At 39.5% G+C, this 18048-nt stretch overlaps 1 protein-coding gene across 1 annotated transcript in view; it reads left to right on the forward strand.

The window, feature by feature from the left end:
- Positions 1–18048, forward strand: part of PPP2R5E (protein phosphatase 2 regulatory subunit B'epsilon) — a 108083-nt gene that overhangs the window by 68977 nt on the left and 21058 nt on the right. The window contains exon 4 of the mRNA XM_049614086.1: positions 3293–3385. Coding sequence (XP_049470043.1) covers positions 3293–3385 — 93 coding nt within the window. The remainder of the gene's footprint in view (positions 1–3292; positions 3386–18048) is intronic.

Consider the following 18048-nt stretch of genomic DNA (forward strand, 5'->3'; position numbering starts at 1 on the left):
CCTTTTATGGTTATTTGAATAAGGCTGACATTCTGTTTGTAAAAGAGAGTGGAAAACCTAGTGTATGAAACAAGAACAATTCTTCTAGAAGGTGTCGGGACTCAGTCACATTATGATGCCAGAAGTGCAGCTTGACAGAGGCACCTGGGTGACTCAGTTGCTTAAGCATCCAACTCTTGATTTTGGCTCAGGTCATGAACTCACGGTTTGTGAGATTGAGACCCACATCAGGCTCTGCACTGAGAGCACGGAGCCTGCTTGGGATTCTCTCTGTCTCTGTCTCTCTCTCTCTTTTTCTCTCTTTCTCTATCTTTCCCCTACCCCTGCTCTCATGTGCATGCGTGCTCTCTCTCTTGCTCTCTCTGAAAATAAATAAACATTAAAAACAAAAAAGAAGTACAATTTGATAATGTTCAGGTCATTGGGCAAGAAGTTTTTCCAAATTCAGAATTTCAAAGAGAAAAACAGTTTTTTACTTTAAAGTAAAATCCTAATGTGCATACCTAATTTAAGTGTTAAGCTAAAGTCTAAAGTCGTAGGTAAGGTCACTCACTGTATGATGCTTTTAAGTTAGTGGTCTCAGCAGTCCCTTGGGGGGACCCTGAGACCTGATTTTCAGGCCTGCAAAGTCAAAACTGGTTTTATAATAATACTATGCTGTTTGCTGTTTTCACTGTGTTGACATTTGAAATCATATTTGCAAAAGCGTTGGTGGTTCAAATTGCTGCTGCCTTAGCACAAATCGCAGCGGTTGTGGCACATTGGCTTGGTAGATAGTCTTCACTGACGTGCATTGACAAAAAACAGCCAGTTTCAATTAAGAATGTTCTTGGAGAAGCAGCAAAAATTATTAAACTAAATATCATTAAGTCTTGACTTTCGAGTACACATTTTAAGAAATATTCTCTGTGACAAAGTGGGAAGTATGCATAAAGCCCAATGACTGTATGCTTAAGTATACTGATCGTCTTGTGTGCTAAAGCATTTGTGTGATTGAGCTACAGGCTACACTGGCTGTCTTTTCATGAGATGATCAGTTTTGCCCACAGGAATGTCTAGCAAACTGTGCTTGCTCCAACTTGGGTATTTGGTAGATGTGTTTTTTGAAAATAGACAAAGAAAATCATCGCCTGTGCTGATTAAATTAGAGCATTCCAGCAAAATTTAGAATCAGAATTTTGGAAAACTTGTCTTTCTGCTGAACTTTATAGCTAATTAAAGCTTAGACTTCTTGATGAAATTGGAGATATTAAGGAATGTGACTTTTTGATACAATCTAGTAAAATTTGTCACCATTTGAAAAACGCATAACTCAGTGAACCAGTATTTTCCAGTGAATGATGTTAGGAAACCATACATGGTAAAGACCCATTCAGAGTACATGACAGACCATTGGAATTTAGTGTAACAAAGTATGAAAAACTCATTGATATTGGTTTCAGATTCTGCAGTGCAACTCCTATTTGAGAAACAACTGTCAAGTTTTGGTGTAGTATCAAAAAAGAATATCCACAATTGTGTGAAAATACTATGAAAATACTCATCCTTTTTCATACTGTTAGATCTGCATGAGGCTCAATTTTGTTGACATACTTCAACCAAAACAGTATGTCACAATGGATTGAATACAGAAGCAGATATTAAACTGTTTTCTAATATGCAATTATAGATCTTTCAAAAATAAAAATAATGCTTCTCAGTAATGGTTTTGGAAAATATGGTTGTTTCCCACAAACATACATTATTTATGTTAATGTGTAATGTGTTGTTTTAAAATGAAATAACAAATACGTATTTGAAATTTTCTCATTGTTTTTCTGACTTTATATATATATATATATATATATATATGTTTTTCATATTTATCATATAAACAAAAGGTTTTGGAGTCTTCAACAATTTTTAAATGTAAAGGAGTAGGACTAAAAACTCCTGAGAATGCTATTTTAGGTAATAGTGATAATGGTGATATGTATTAGTTACTGTGCGCAGTGCTTTATATATATTATCACATTCGGTCTTAGGGATTATCATCCTCATTCAGTTGAAGAAACATAATTTTAGAGAAATTAACTTGCCTAGGGCTACACAGTAGGGGACAGAGCTAGACTCCCAACACAGTGTCTGTCTGCCTCTTACAAGTTCTGTTTTTTATGAACTGTTGTATATTACACCAGGATCTCATGTGTACTTAAAAAAATTTTTTTTAATAAAAAAAATTTTTTTTAATGTTTATTCATTTTTGAAAGACAGAGAGAGACAGAACACAAGCAGGGTGGGGCGGAGAGAGAGGGGGACACAGAATCTGAAACACGCTCTGGGCTCTGAGCTGTCAGCACAGAGCCTGACGTGGGGCTCAAACTCCCGAACCGCGAGATCATGACCTGAGCCAAAGTCGGACGCTCAACTGACTGAGCCACCCAGGCCCCCTCATGTGTACTTTAACATAGATTTATTTTGCCAAGAACATAAACAATGATCTTCTGTTTATTAGAACAGTTATTTCAGATTGATTCTGCAGATGAGAATATTCTCATTCCTTGCAGAAGAGAGTTTTCTGCTAAACCATCATCCATTGCTTAGAGGAGTGTAAATTGCCATAGATTTTCTGAAAGGAAATGTGGCAGTAAATGCTGAAAATCCTGAAATGTCTGGGTATCTTTTACTCTAACGTTGCCACTTCTAGAAATATTTCCTCATGCAATAATTGAGCAAATGCACACTGATGTATATTACATGATGCACAATGTGGCATAATTTGATAGAGAAGTAATTGAGAAACTATTTAAACGTCGAAGCATAGGAGATTGTTAAATTGATTATGAATAATGGAATTATTCATTTAAAAATTATGTACAGTGGACTCTTTGTAGCTACTAAGAAAGATGGCTTAGTTATTATTGACATAAATTGTATATAATATATTGTTCAGATGGTAAAAGTAGTTTGAAAACTATATAAAAATATATTTATAGTTCACTGGTATGTTGTAGAAGTGTAGAGAAAAATGAGGAGATTCGTACATTAAATAGTTGACAGTGGTTATCTCTGAGTAGTGAGGCTGCGGGGGAATTTCTATTTGCTTTGTTTGGCTGTATTAGATTTTTAATTTGAAAAGTTAAAAAACATAAAAGCGACTGTGAACCACAAGAAGGGCTGGCGTAGCTTGTAATTGATATTAAAACTCAGTTTTCTAAGCCCTGTCAGTTTTAGTGTTACAGACTTTTTATGGTTTTTGATACTATGCTCAGTGAAGTGCAATTTGAAATTAATTATAATCTGTTTGTTGCAGCTTGTATATGAATTTTTCATACGATTTTTGGAAAGCCAAGAATTCCAACCCAGCATTGCCAAAAAATACATAGATCAGAAATTTGTATTACAGGTAAGCACATTTTTGTGGTTGCCCGAATTTGTCATTCAATTGCTGACACTTTATCTTATTTTCTCTTGATTGTTAAAAAATCTTTCAATGACAGTTATATCACCTTTTAAACAAATGTATTCTGTATATATGTTAGTTCCCATTATTACCTGTTAAAAGTGACAAGTACCTGTTTAATTTATTATTTAATTTATTGCTGGACATTAATTACATTTTAAACAACAAAGAATGCTAATGCCTAACTCCCTGCAGTTTTCTTGCTTAAAATTTAATTATAAAGGAATTTCGTGAATATAACTCTGGTTTGTGTGAAACTTTATGTAGCTTGAAAACTCCTATTTGCATAAGGATTCTTAAAGAACCATTGCTTAGGTCTGTTAAAAGTGAATAAGCATGGCCTAGAGCAGAAATAACCTTCAATAAATAATGAAAGTCAGATACTGGTGAGCTTTCGCAGTAGGAAATAGCACAGCCTGACAATTTAAAATTCCCATAAAGGGATTAACTCTCACCTGTCTGTTTGGAACTTCTCAGGGTATGTATTCTTCCTGACTTGCCACTTTACATTTTATAACTATAGATCACATCTTCCTTCTTACGTGGGACTCGGCAATGTTCATGACACTGAATTTTTAGGTAACGTGTTCTTGCTCCTGTTGTTGACATTCCTCTCTAAAAATGGGTACTTGAGCCAACTGGTGTATGGACTGGTGTAGCTCCTTTCTCAACGATTAATGAGCACCAGGGAAAAAAAGAATTAGTATCTATCTCCTAGTGAGCCAGTAAGCAGAATTTAAAATTGAAAACATTATTTTAGCAAGCAGTTGATCTTCTGTGCCTTTCCTGGAGAAAGGTTGATCACCTTTGTGATGACCTGATTTCTCCTCCTTAATTAAATTAATACATTTAGAATTCTGGATATATTGGGTTGAGAGGCTTTGGAAAAGTGAGGTTTGAGTTAGAGATGGAGAGGTAGGTAAATAGGTGGATACATGGAGCATTCATTGGTTGGGCAGATAGGTAGACTGATCCAGATTCTTCTACCAAGGAAGCAAAATGCATTTGAGACAAAAAAGCAACACGTAATCAGTCTGTGGTGTTTTTGTACTGGAAGGTCCTTGCATTTATATAGCACTGTACAATTGTCAGAGCATCTTTACGTGCATCGTTTAATTTAGTCTGTACAACAGTATAGAATAGACACAGCTAAATTTTAGTCCCATTTTACAGATGAAATACACTGAGGTTTGGAAGATTATCAAGTTTCCCCAGGCAGTTTCCTGTTCTGGTTTTCTGTCCATTATGCCATGATGCCTCCTTGTGATTCCCCTCACTATAACTTGGAATGACTGCAGGGCAGGAGTAGTCCTCACTTGTCAACACTAACGAAATATTAAGGTTTCCCTATGTTTATGGTAAGTTAAAGTACCCAAGAGGATCAGATAGTGAAGCCCATGGAAATAGTACACCAAAAGCTTGCATGGCCCAACTCAGTGTGTTCTTCATGGTAGATGGGTACTGATGATAATGAAGCTCATTAGATTAAAACATCAGAGAAACCCAGACTTGAAGGGATGTTTTGCATGTCTGTTCTAGTTCTTCACCCAGTGAATTAGTCTCCTTTGGGACCCTGAAAAGGGGTGACTCCCATTTATTCTTTTTTAGTGAAGGAGGACCATATACTTGGGCAGATTATTCTGGTTTTGTTAGAAAGTTCTTTTTTTATTGACCCTCCCTATACCGTGTACCCTCTGGCCTTATTTCCCCAGAATAGTCCTTTAGTACTCACTGGCTCAGACACAACAGTTCAGGTCTTAGACCACAGCGTTTGTGTTTACCTCTTGGCTCTTTTTCCCTAGAACAGCAGTTGCAACTCAAATGCTTCTAGGCTCATTTATAATAACTATGGTGGCCAGGTGTCAGATAATAGGAGGTAGACAGAGTTCTACTAAAGGGAGCTTTGGCTACCCCTCTTCTTTCAGTTATTGGTAGACTTTTTTTTTTTCTTTTCTTCCCTCAAGAGAAACAGAAATCCAGATTATTTGTGAAGTTTTCTCATAGTTCTAAACTCCTGCTCAGGATGAACTGTGCCCATCCGCCTTCTGGATCCAGCTGAGCCACTGTCAGTATGTTCTCTGTTCTAGACTTTGTCTTTAGTTCTGTGGACCCTGTCTCATTTGTCAGTTTTTGAAGGCTTCTGTCTCTGTCAGGACTTAGTGCCCTGAGCCTTGTCAGTCCAGCACAGCTTAGAATTGGGTTCTCCGCGGGCGCCAGGTTTCTTAAAGGGGAAGAAGTCTCATTAGCTCTTCCTGCTGTTCCATGGCACTGTTAACTTGTGTTAACATAAGTTGTGTTAACTTGTGGTCTTTAACTGATTTCTAATTTAGCTTTATGCATAATGTAAAGCCATGTTTTCTCTTGTTCTCGTTCGTTGTACAATTTGCTGTAGGATTTGACACGTATTTCTGCAGAATATCATTTCTCCCCAGACTTTTGAAGTCTTTCTGTATCTTGAGCCTGTCATCCACCGCATTCATCGTGCCTTCCATCTCGATCACATCTGCGACTTTCTTAACTGTGCTAGTAGCTATTGGCTTCATCTCAGGTCATTGACTGAAGAAGTTGTTAAAACAGCCAGCACTGATGATAGAGGCCTTTGGCATGCCTTTAGCGACTTCCCTTTATTTAGCACAGATTCATTAATCAACAGTCTTTGAATTCCATCCTTAAACCCGTTAGAAATTTACTCTAGAATGTCATCATCCTTCTTTCATTTTAAATTTTGTTCATAAGGAGAGTGTAGAGACTTTGTCAGATGCCAGAGTAAAAGCCAGGACTGTGTGCTTACAGCATCCCCCTCATTTATGGGCCATGAGACTTTATCATAAAAAGGAATGCCATTCATCTGCCATGGGACATTAGTGAACTTCTAGGGGCTCCTGCTCCTTATTGGTAATGATACCCTCAGTATTTAACAAACCATGCGATTGATCATCTGTCTCCTGAGTTTTTGCAGAGACGAGAAACTGAGTATACATAGTGAAGTCCATGTACTAATGCTTTGTTTTCAGTCCTTGCCTCATTTCTACAACCTTTGCCTCCTTTACCTTCCCTCTGCTGGGTCTGTTGATGAACTCAACCTTCACATGAGGGCTCACCGCAGTTCCTGAATCAGTCAGGAAAGGGACAGGCAGAGTGTTGGCAAAATCAATAACACCACCGAGTGGTGCTTGAATGTAATCCTATGACTAAGCAGAGCATTAACTGTCATGTTGGGGATAAGCTCTGGGTGCCAATTAGCTGCCATTTTCCAGAACACCCGTTCGTTCTTGTTGCTAACCTGTAAAGCTGGCCTCCTGCCTCTTTTCATACCCCTTAGTCTGCTGATGACTTACCTGGGATCCTAGCACCTTGCAGGAGTGGGGTCTCCGTCCCCAGTGTGATTCTCCTGAGCTCCCTTCCTGGGTTGTTTGTTTCTGACTTGGGACCTGCTTGGCCTTTTGGAGCTTAAGGCATCGTGCTGAGATTACGCCCTGCCCCTACACACCCTCCTTTTCCTCCCGCCGCCATGCCTCAAGTATCCTGGAGCTGGCAGCTCCTTCATTTGTGTACCATGTAGTTCGCTCATTCGTTATTTACACCCCCTCTTCCCCCTCCTTGTTTCTCTCCCCACAGCCTCCCGTGGCGCCACCTAGTCCTGGCGTGTTTTGTACCTAAGCCTGGTTTTCTTATGACACGGGAACCCTCCTACCTTTCCCTTTTGCAAATCAGGATGACATTTACCGCATTCCTTTTCTTGGAGCAGATATTTTATTCTCTGTAGATTCTCAAAGGATCTCAGAAGGAATTTTTGGTCATCTCAACTTAAAACTTTTTTATTGAGTTAGGCATAATGTATCCTGGCCATGAGATTTCAACCTATTTTCTATAGCAGCTAGCTGTATTCTTCACAGTCTATTTTGATTCTTGTTTCTCCTGTCAGTAAAGACAAAAGCAAAATTAAGAATTGAGCTATTTTAACATAAGGTAGTGGAAAGAAAGTTAGCAAGCTGTGTATTTGCATCCTGACTCCCCTGTGTACTCTAAGTAGTAGATTATTGGGCTAAAATATGCACCGTGGGGTAAGAAGGAACTGCATTAAAATGGGCTTTTCTGCCTTACTTGACAGTGTGGTCTTCAGCCAGTTAATACACTTGCTATCCAAGCTTGAGTCTCCTCATTTGCAACGTGAGGTAACAGAAAAAATGAGATTTAAGTACATAGGATGTATACCCAAACTGACAATTGTTACATATGCTTGATTGAGTTGGCACTATGGATACAAATACAGGCTCCCTCCCTTCAATTGTAAGCATGTACTGGAAAACTCGGGCAGAGGGGCGCCTGGGTGGCTCAGTCGGTTGAGTGTCCGACTTCAGCTCAGGTCATGATCTCGCGGTCCGTGGGTTCGAGCCCCGCGTCGGGCTCTGGGCTGACGGCTCAGAGCCTGGAGCCTGCTTCCCATTCTGTGTCTCCCTCTCTCTCTGCCCCTCCCCTGTTCATGCTCTGTCTCTCTCTGTCTCAAAAATAAATAAAAAGTTAAAAAAAAAAAATTTAAAAAAAAAAAAAAAGAAAACTCGGGCAGATTTTTTTTTTACTGTTCTGAACCTCAGTGTTTTCTTCTCTAAATGGCTATAATGTGGACCTCTCTTACAACAAATTATAACAAGTAGGCTTGTTATGATGATAAAATGGTATGACTTGTAAAAACTGCAGATAATCATGCATGGATTATAGTAGTCGCTCATTAAATACTAATTCCTCTTTTTATACTGCCTCATATATTGTTTACCCACATTAGTAGTCTGTCTTGCTCATTAAATACTAATTCCTCTTTTTACACCCCCCTCATATTATATTGTTTACCCACATTAGTAGTCTTATTTTTTTTATTCCAATATTAATTTTAAAACCTCCACCTTTTGGGGCACCTGGGTGGCTTGGTCAGTTAAGCATCTGACTCTTGATCTCAACTATGGTTTCGATCTCACAGTTCACGAGATCAAGCCGTGCATTGGGCTCTGTTCTGGGTGTGAAGCCTACTTTAAATAAATAAATAAATAAATAAATAAATAAATAAATAAATAAAATCTCCACCTTTCGAAATGAAATTTAAAAGTTTATGTGAGCAGCGCCTGGGGGGCTCAGTTGGTTAAGTATCCAACTCTTAATTTCAGTTCAGATCGTGATCTCACAGTTCACAAGATCAAGCTCCGTGTTGGGCTCTGCACTGATTGCAAGGAGCCTGTTTGGGATTCTCTCTCCCTCCCTCCCTCCCTCTCTCTCTCTCTGTCTCTCTCTCCCCCCTCCCCCTCCCCCACTTGTTCACAAGTGGTGTGCATGCTCACTCTTGTTCAAAATAAATAAACTTTTTTTTTTTTTAAGTTTATGTAAAACTTATAAGAAATTTTTGCAAAGAAGCCTTGAACAAATGACATATTCCTAGATGGGAAACTTGCCATCATAAGGATATCCATAGAATCTCCAAGTTAATTTATACATTTAGTGCAATTCTAATTACAATTTCAGGGGTGCCTGGGTGGCTCAGTCAGTTAAGTGTCCGACTTTGGCTCAGGTCATGATCTTGTGGTTCGTGAGTTCAGGCCCCGCATCGGGCTCTGCGCTGACAGCCCAGAGCCTGGATCCCGCTTCGGATTCTGTGTCTCCCTCTCTCTCTGTTCCTCCCCCACTCGCACTCTGTCTTGCTGTCTCTCAGAAATAAATAAAGAATAAAAAAAAAAATTTTTTTTAGTAGTTTATTTGAAAATTTCAAAGTTCATGAAATAAATTTTTGAAATAGAAAACTAAAGATCCTTTGCCTATTAGATATTTATTCATAACCATGAATGTACTATATTAAAACTATAAAGGCACATGAATTAAAACAGTGTGGCATGGGTACAGGAGACTGGAACTTAGCAGAGGCTTGAGTGGAAAACATAAACCATAAATAATGTACCAGTGAATTGGTAAAATCCTCCGGAGAGGAAAGCTGGGAGGATTCTGTTGGCTTAAATTTTATCCACTGAGCAATTCCATGAGAAATAGTCAGGTGTGTACACAAAGATATATGTACAAGCATGGGGAATGCATCATTGTTAATATAAATTGGAAACAGTTTAAATGTTCCTCAGTAGGGTGTTGGTTGAATAGACTGTGGACATTCATATAATGGGATATTCATCATTTTGTAGAAAGAATGAGATAGAGCTACACACGATCTGTTTTGAAGTGAAACATGCATATTATGGAACAGTATGATGTTTTTGAATTTGAGTCTCGTATTTTAGGGAAAAGGAATATTTGTATATGCACTAAAAGTTTTGGAAGGCAAACTTATTAATTGTCTGGTAGAATGTGACTAAGTGTGAAGAACGTTACTTTCTGATTTTTTGTATTTCTCTATTTTTTACATTTAAAAAATGAACATGTGTGTTATCAGCGGTGATTATAATTACGTTAGTAATTTTTAAATTTTATTTAATAAAATTATAAATAAGTTATTTACTAAGTCTCACTTTGTTGCGTTGCATTTTTCATCAACCTCAGCTGACTCTGTGCATTAGCCTTCGTAAGACTGTTTTTGTAAGAGTACACCATTCATTTATACTTAACATTTGTTTTCATCACTTGTATGTGTCTTTTTAAAATCTGACGCTCAGTGGAAAACTTCCAGTGTTGCCCCAAGAACCTTTCTCAACACTACTAATTTTTCTTCCTCATCAGGAAGCAGTATAGATTAGAGGTGAAGTGGATAGACTGGTTTGAATTCAGGCTCTGCCATTTTTTAGTGCATGACCTTGGGCAAGTTATATAACTGTGTTGCCTCCGTTTCCTCATCTGGAAAGTAGATGCAAAATATCCACAGCATAATCGTAGTTTTGTTGAGAGGTTGTTGTAGAGATTAAGTGAATACATGCATAGGCACTTAGAACAGTTCCTGACAACACTAAGAATCTTCTTTCATCATATTTTCTAGAATAGCCTCAGTCTGTGAAGTCACATGGTATTTGTCTGTCAACATCTTAACCCCCATGTTACGATTTTTTTTTTGAAATTCGACTTTTACCTTTATAAAAGCCAAAAAAAAAAAAAAAAAAAAAAAGCAACCCTTTGGACTCTGGCTATTGAGATTTTTTTCAGGTGTTAAATGTGGTCTCTCCTGTCCTTGGATTCATTTCACCAACTGATTTCTTCCAGTGTTAGAAGTGAATGTGTATTAGTGCCAGGAGCATAGACTTTTAATAGGTGAGAAGAAGCAGAGGTGCCTGGGTGGCTCAGTCGGTTAGGCATCTGACTCTTGATTTCGGCTCAGGTCGTGATCTCAAGGTGTATGAGATCAAGCCCCACATTGGGTTCTGTGCTGATAGCGTGGAGCTTGCTTGAGATATTCTCTCTCTCTCTCTCTCTCTCTCTCTCTCTCTCTCTCTCTGTCTCTTCCCTTCTCCTCCTCATGCTCTCTCTCTCTCTCTCTCTCTCAAAACAAATATATAAACTTAAAAAAAAAAATAGGTGAGAAGCAAAGATAGGACATCCGAGTATTTATTGAGGCCAGACAAGTGGTATGGAATGAAGTAGTCTGAGTGTGACAGGAAGGAGCGATGGAGACAGCAGTGGCCTCAAGAGGTCAAGAGAACCCGGAAATCCAGATTTTTGTACGGGCCAGACAGAACTGTCTGTAACTTGTACCTTTGAAGGGTTTGCTGTTTTTTATTTAAGAATGGTACGACTGAGTGGCTTGCTTAAATTTCACTGTAATTTTTATTAAATCTAGATTTACGTAACCGTTAGCGTTTCTTATATACTTAATCTAAGTCTTTATAAAAGAAAGCTGTCAGATTTATCTAGAGAGTCACTTGATTGCATAGTACACTTGTGTCTATGGTCATGTTGATTTTAGACTTAGCAACTGCCTTGTATAGCTACAGGTGTGCAGGCTGACTTTGGCTTATGGAACACACGTGTCTATTCCCAATAAAGATAATTTTCATCTGTGTTAGGACAGTTGGGAAAGTGGTTTCTTTATGATCTCTCCTTCCCCCACCCGATCAAAAAATGAGTTGCCAAACCTTGAATTATTTCGTTGGGTGTATTATCATGGCAAGAGTTTAGTAGCATATTTCTAAAGACTGCTTTCAACCACTCTGCAAATCTGAAAAGCAGTCAGTGGTTGCTAAGAGACATACTGTTCAAGTGTCCCCGTAAACATATGTACTGCTGGAGATTGCGACTTAGTAATTTGTATTTCACATTTGCAGTTATATTTAAGCTGAAAGGTGCGATAATTACCATGCAAATTATGCAAATAATTTACCCTGTCCTTAAAAGTGACGTTTCGTTATTGTGTTTTAAAAACTCAAGACAAATTGGACATGACACACAGCAACCTGTTAAAAACTTTTAAGTTTTAAACTGAAATAAATTTCATGAGGCCTTGAACGTCAGCTCTGATACAAAGAGCTATTTTCCAAACAAGTTCCTTGAATATGCCAAAATGTTTACATTCTCTCTCAGAGGCTGTAGCTTATAAAGCTTTAGAGAATTTATTTCTATCAGGAATTTTATCGGGTAGCCATTACCAATGAACGGTAAACTACCTCTTCACCTCATCCCCTCCAGTGCAACCTGTAACTTAAGAACCTTGGGAAAGGGCTTTCCTGCCCGGACTCCTGCATTCAGAGCCAGCTTTCTGGTTGCGCAGCTTGGGCGATGACACGGGCCCCAGGCTGAGAAGGGCCCTGCTCTTGGTTTAATGCTTTGCCATTGTGGTCTTGAAATTCTTTTTTAAAATTTTTTTTTTTCAACGTTTTTTATTTATTTTTGGGACAGAGAGAGACAGAGCATGAATGGGGGAGGGGCAGAGAGAGAGGGAGACACAGAATCGGAAACAGGCTCCAGGCTCCGAGCCATCAGCCCAGAGCCCGACGCGGGGCTCGAACTCACGGACCGCGAGATCGTGACCTGGCTGAAGTCGGACGCTTAACCGACTGCGCCACCCACGCGCCCCTGTGGTCTTGAAATTCTTAATGGTTTTTAATTTTTTTTAATGTTTAATTTCTATTTTTGAGAGAGAGAGAGAGAGAGAGAGAGACCGAGACAGAGAGACAGCAAGGGACAGCGTGAGCAGGGAGGGGCAGAGAGAATCTGAAGAAGGCTCCTGGCTCTGAACTGTCAGCACAGTGCCCCGACACTGGGCTCGAACTCACGAGACGCGAGATCATGACCTGAACCGAAGTCGGTTGCTTAGCCCACTGAGCCACCCAGGCGCCCCAGAAATTCCTACTAGTTTTTGAACAAGGAGCCCCACATTCTCATTTTGCATTGGGCTCCACAAATTATGTGGCTAGTCCCTGCCTGCATCATTATGTAGAGTAACAGCTCTTTCTTGAAATGCTGACCAAATTGATTGTCTTAAGATTTTAAATTGCAAGGTTTTGTTGAGGGAGAAAACAATGGACTTCTCTAGTATGTGGGAAGAATAGAAATGAGGAAGAAAATAAAAGCATATGACTTGGCAGAGCTGTTCGTGTTTGTGTGGCTTCCACCTTTGAAATCTTTATACTGAGTTTCCATCAGAGTCTTGAAGTCAGAATTGCTAGACGCTTACAGCGTGCAGCCTTTCCACCCCTTGTCCCCACCGTGCTTTCAGTGGTGCCCCCAGATGAGCTCATTTCATACGTTGGTCCTCTTGAGTTGTTCTCATTCATTGGAGTCAGGCTGCTGTTGGCTCTCGTTGCTTGGTTCTGGGCTGTTTTCTCTGCGTGCATTACCTGGTCACGGTAAAGGTGTTCAGGAGATATCATTTTTCAGGTTGTAGAATAGCTAAAGTTAAAAGCAAAGCCAGAAATTTGGAGACCTGATTGTAATTTGGATGAAAACATTTAGAATACCAATTTCATTGATTGTTCACTTGAGCATTTCTGATATTCTTTACATTTAATATTTCTTTACATGGAATGGAGGGCAGGGTAGTTGCTTCTTTATCCTAGTAGAGGGCAGTTGGACGTTTTGTTTCAAACCTTTTGCCCTTAGTTTTGAAAAATAGTTTTAATTAACAAAGTAATGCCTATTAAGTAATTCAAATGTATTTATATGATTTATAAAGAAAAATAACACTCTTCTAACTCATCCTTCCCCAACCCAGAGTCTCAATCCCTAGAGGTGACCATGTTCAAGTCTTCTAGCAGTTTCCTTACGTGTATTTCCTTGTATGATTTCCATTTCTCTAAATTGCATTCTTAATGGTGCTGTTCCTTGATTTTTTAAATTTTTCATACTGTATATCTTTATATGTCTCCCTCTCTATCTCTTCCTTTATATCTCAACAATGTAGATGTGTCACAAAATTTAATGAAATTGTAGTGTTTGCATTAGTGTACGTGTTGTTCTCAGCCAAGGCACATGTTATGCTATAATTGCGTTTCTTCTCCTGTAGAGCTTTATTTTATTTTTATTTTTTTTAACCCCCTGGAATTAATAGTTGCCATATTTTTCACATGCTTGGTTTTCTGGGTATTGGTTACTAGTTCATCCCTCCGTTCTTCTCTGAGTGCAATGTACAGCTTTTCTCAGTCTGGCCCACACATTGGCTAGTCTGTAGTTCCATTGTTTTCTCTGAAGGTCTCCTTCCCAGAGCTGGAGCTCTGGGCATCTTGCTCTGGTTGGCACTGGTGGCTTCCTCTAGGCTGTGTCCACCGTAGTTATCCGGGGGTTTCCCTTTGCCACTCTTCTGCACTCTGCTTCTGCACTCTTTGCTTGCTTATCTCCCTCTCTTTGATTTTGGCAGAATACATCTTCTAGATGCTTCCTAAGAAGGTATGAATGGGTTGTAAGTTTTCAAGACCTGCTTCTCTGAACATGTCTTTATTCTACCCACACACTTGATTGACATTTTGGCTAGGGATAGCTTTATGGGTTAGAACTCATATTCTCTCAGATGTTTTAGGGAGTTCTAGATTGTCTTCTACTTCCAGTATTGGTATTGAGAAGGCCTGCGCCAACTGGGACTCCTTATCCTTTATAGTGACCTATTTTCTCTCTCCGCTTTTGAGACCTTTTCTTTGTCCCCAGTGTCCACATAATTCAAACTGATGTGCTTTGCTGTAGGTCTTTGTTTATTAATTGTGCAGAGAACATACTGGCCCTTAGCTCTATCGAAACTCATGTCCCCTTTTTCTGGAAAATTGCATTGAATTCTTTCTTAGATAATTTCATGTGCTTTGTTTTTGTGTCTGTGTGTCTGTTCTCTGTGCCTGTTTGGAATGTGTTGGACCTTCCAGATGGATCCTCTAGTTACCTTCTTTCTTCTATATACTATCTTCTTCTATACTTTCAGGATAGATTTGCTCATTGTAATGTTCCAGTTCTTCTGAAAGTTTTATTTCTGTTACATCTTGAATTTCCAGAAGTTCTTTTTATTTTCTGAATATCCATCTGTAGTTGCTCTGTTTTGTTTCAGGGATCCAATAGGTTTGTTTATTTCTGGGGATAAGTTCTTTTTTGCAGGGTTTTTTTGTTTTTGTTTTTTTGGTTTGTTTCTGTGCTTGCATTGTGGCTTTTTCCTCTGATGTCTTTATGATTGTTTGTTTTGGTCTCTTTTGTGTTAGAATGCTGGTGATCCTTGGCTTCATAGTTACATGTTAGTCATCAGAGAGGCTTCTTAGAACCATCAAAGAGCCTTCTTAGAGCGCGCGTGTGTGTGTGAGCACGCGTGTGTGCATGCATGCACACAAATGGGAGACACTTAGCACATTGGGCAGAGACCTTGCTCTTTCAATGACAAACCCTCAAATATCTGTATCAACAGGTGTTTCCTCTTGAGGCTGTCAAGAGGCTGAGGCTGAGGTCCCTCAAAAGGGACCTTCCTATCTCCTACCTCATCCAGGATTTTGAGGGCTTAGGCAAAGGGACCGGCAGAAGTCTCATTCTTCAGCATGCTGACTGTTATTTAATCCCCCCCCCCTTTTTTTTTTAAATTTTTCACTTAGCTGTGTACAGTGTCTTGAAGATGAGAGACTTGGGTGCTTATTCTCTCCAGATTTTGATTGTAAATCTTTAGTCCACTGCTTGGGACATGATCTGGGAGGTCTTGTTACTCTTTCGACAAACTTTCAACCAGCCCTCCTGTTTTTAGCTCTCCACACCCTTGCCATCAAATATATCTGGTGTCTTCAGTTCTTAAGCCTTTTAAGGGTTCTCTAGTGTGAACTGGCTTGCTTCTTGTTGGCTCCCTTCCTTGCTGGCAGGATGGAAAAACACTTAGCAGAGTGGAGAAAGAGGAAACCTAAGATAGTTACCCCTTGCCATCCACTTTCCATCTTTGAAAAATGTGTAAATTTGTCTCATCTGCTCTCCATTCCTCTTTGCCCCGTGGGTTTCTTCCGTTTTTATTCTTTTATTCTAATCTTAGGGGGGACTCAGGAGAGAGTTTCAGTCTCCCATGTCTGATTGGGAGACCCTAACTGCCTTTTGCATTTTGCCCTTTTCATGTCCCTGGAGATTTATGATTAGGTTCAAAGGAGGGTTCTTTGGCTAAATCACTCCCCAGTTCATCCCTGTTTGTGAGCTTCAGGAAAGCTGGCTTTGTAAACTAGGAGTCAGCATGTTGACAGGTCTATCTTTGCTCTGTAGTCACCTTGGAAACTCTCCAGCTTTTCTCTGACAACAAGTTGCCTGCTATATTGTAGGGAGTGCAGTTCACTAGGCATTTGCAGATGTTGGATGAGATTTCTCATTGCTTTTTTGTGGGCCGTGTCTATATGACTAAGCACAAGTGTGTCATTTTGTTTTGGAAAGCAGAGCTTATCCCTCTCCTCCTTTTCTCGACCTGTGTGTTGTTATACTTTTTCTTTTGTCTTTTATATCATGAACTCACCAAAAATGTGTTCTATAGTTCTGCAAAAAAGTAATTTATATAATGTAATTTATCTTTCTTTCTCATAGGACATCATATATGATGATACTATTTGTGGCTTTGTAAATGACTTAAGTTAGATGCCTGGTGATGCATGTTTTTTTGAGTGCCTAATGAAAACACAAGTTAAATAATTTTTGCTTAATTATATTTTCATTAAACTCTAAAGATTAATAGTACATAAGCATAGTTGATTCAAGTTTTGCTAACAGTACACCCCTCAAACCTTCTCTTATGTTGGTTGCAAATTACCCACTAAACCCTTTTATAACACCTAAAAATAGAAACCAGATTAAAAAGTAGAACTTAAAAGGTTAATTATTTCCATTAACAAGGAGTAGGATGAGTAGGTTAGAGATCTTATGTCATTTTGTGTGTGTGGTAGATAAGAGATACTGGGCCCCTGGGACCTTTTCGCTTATGGGGCCACATACCTTTCCTTCTTAGAGTGTTCCCTGTGGAAGTGTTTAGTCGACTTGCTCATTGCTTTCCCTGTGGGCTCCCAAGTTTTTCACTAGTGTGTGTGTGCACAGTAACAAGGACAGTTCTTGGCATGTGCGGACATTGATTGATTGGTTGATGGACTGCATGGCTGACGGGGCAGAGAGACGGCAGTTGTCTTAACAGCTTCTATTCTGATGGGCTGCTGGTGAAGGTGTGTGCTGTTGAGCCTGCCATGAACGCTCTCCCTCCACTTCAGCCTTCTCATTTCTTCATGGATCTGTCTGGATGTCACTTCCTCCAGAAACCTTCCCTACCACTCCACTTCTCCCCAGTAGAGTGGATTTGTCTGCTGTGTGTTCATATAGCATCCTAAACCACTTATGCTGCCCGTTCACCGGTATCGCTCATTTAGACTTGGCTTTGTGAAAGCTGATTGTGTCTGTCTTGCTCACCGTTGTATCTCTGGCACCTTGCCCAGTGGCTGGCTCTGAATAGGCAGACATATTTATTTGAGGTACTTGATTTTTGAATGGACAGACAGGTGGACGGATAGATCGATGGATGACATTGTGTAGCCAAAAATTGCATTTCTGTCCCTGCCCAATTTTGAAGATTCTCCTTCAGTTTGTACTTCCTGCCGTTATTTGAAGGGCCATTCTTTGTCTGTAATTGTGTCTTTGTTCAACGAAAAGCACCAAGCAAAAGCAGATAATTTATTTGATTACTGCCCACTGAGTTATTCTTCTGCTGTCAGCCTCATGTCTTAATCACCTGAAATCATGCTTACGTGTGTCTTGATAGCTTTTTTGATAATTAGTGTAGTCTGTGTTCATTTGTATACTGTCAGTATGCTCTTGAGATGTTTTGCTGTAAAGTCAACTTTAGTATAAACTGTGAGTCTTGTTTTATTGTGATGATAATGAATGTATGAGGAACTCTGTAAAATTCAAACCAGTCTTCAAGTTTGTTCTTCAGCTGGAGGAACCTGCCCACTGTCATTTAAAAAAAAAAAAAAAAAGAAAGAAAAAGAAAAGCTTTATTGAAATATAATTCACATACCGTAAAATCCACCCTTTTAAAAAAGTTTCCAGGGGCGCCTGGGTGGCGCAGTCGGTTAAGCGTCCGACTTCAGCCAGGTCACGATCTCACGGTCCGTGAGTTCGAGCCCCGCGTCGGGCTCTGGGCTGATGGCTCGGAGCCTGGAGCCTGTTTCCGATTCTGTGTCTCCCTCTCTCTCTGTCCCTCCCCCGTTCATGCTCTGTCTCTC

The sequence above is a fragment of the Panthera uncia genome (assembly GCF_023721935.1).
Source record: "Panthera uncia isolate 11264 chromosome B3 unlocalized genomic scaffold, Puncia_PCG_1.0 HiC_scaffold_1, whole genome shotgun sequence".
In the NCBI taxonomy this organism is placed as follows: domain Eukaryota; kingdom Metazoa; phylum Chordata; class Mammalia; order Carnivora; family Felidae; genus Panthera; species Panthera uncia.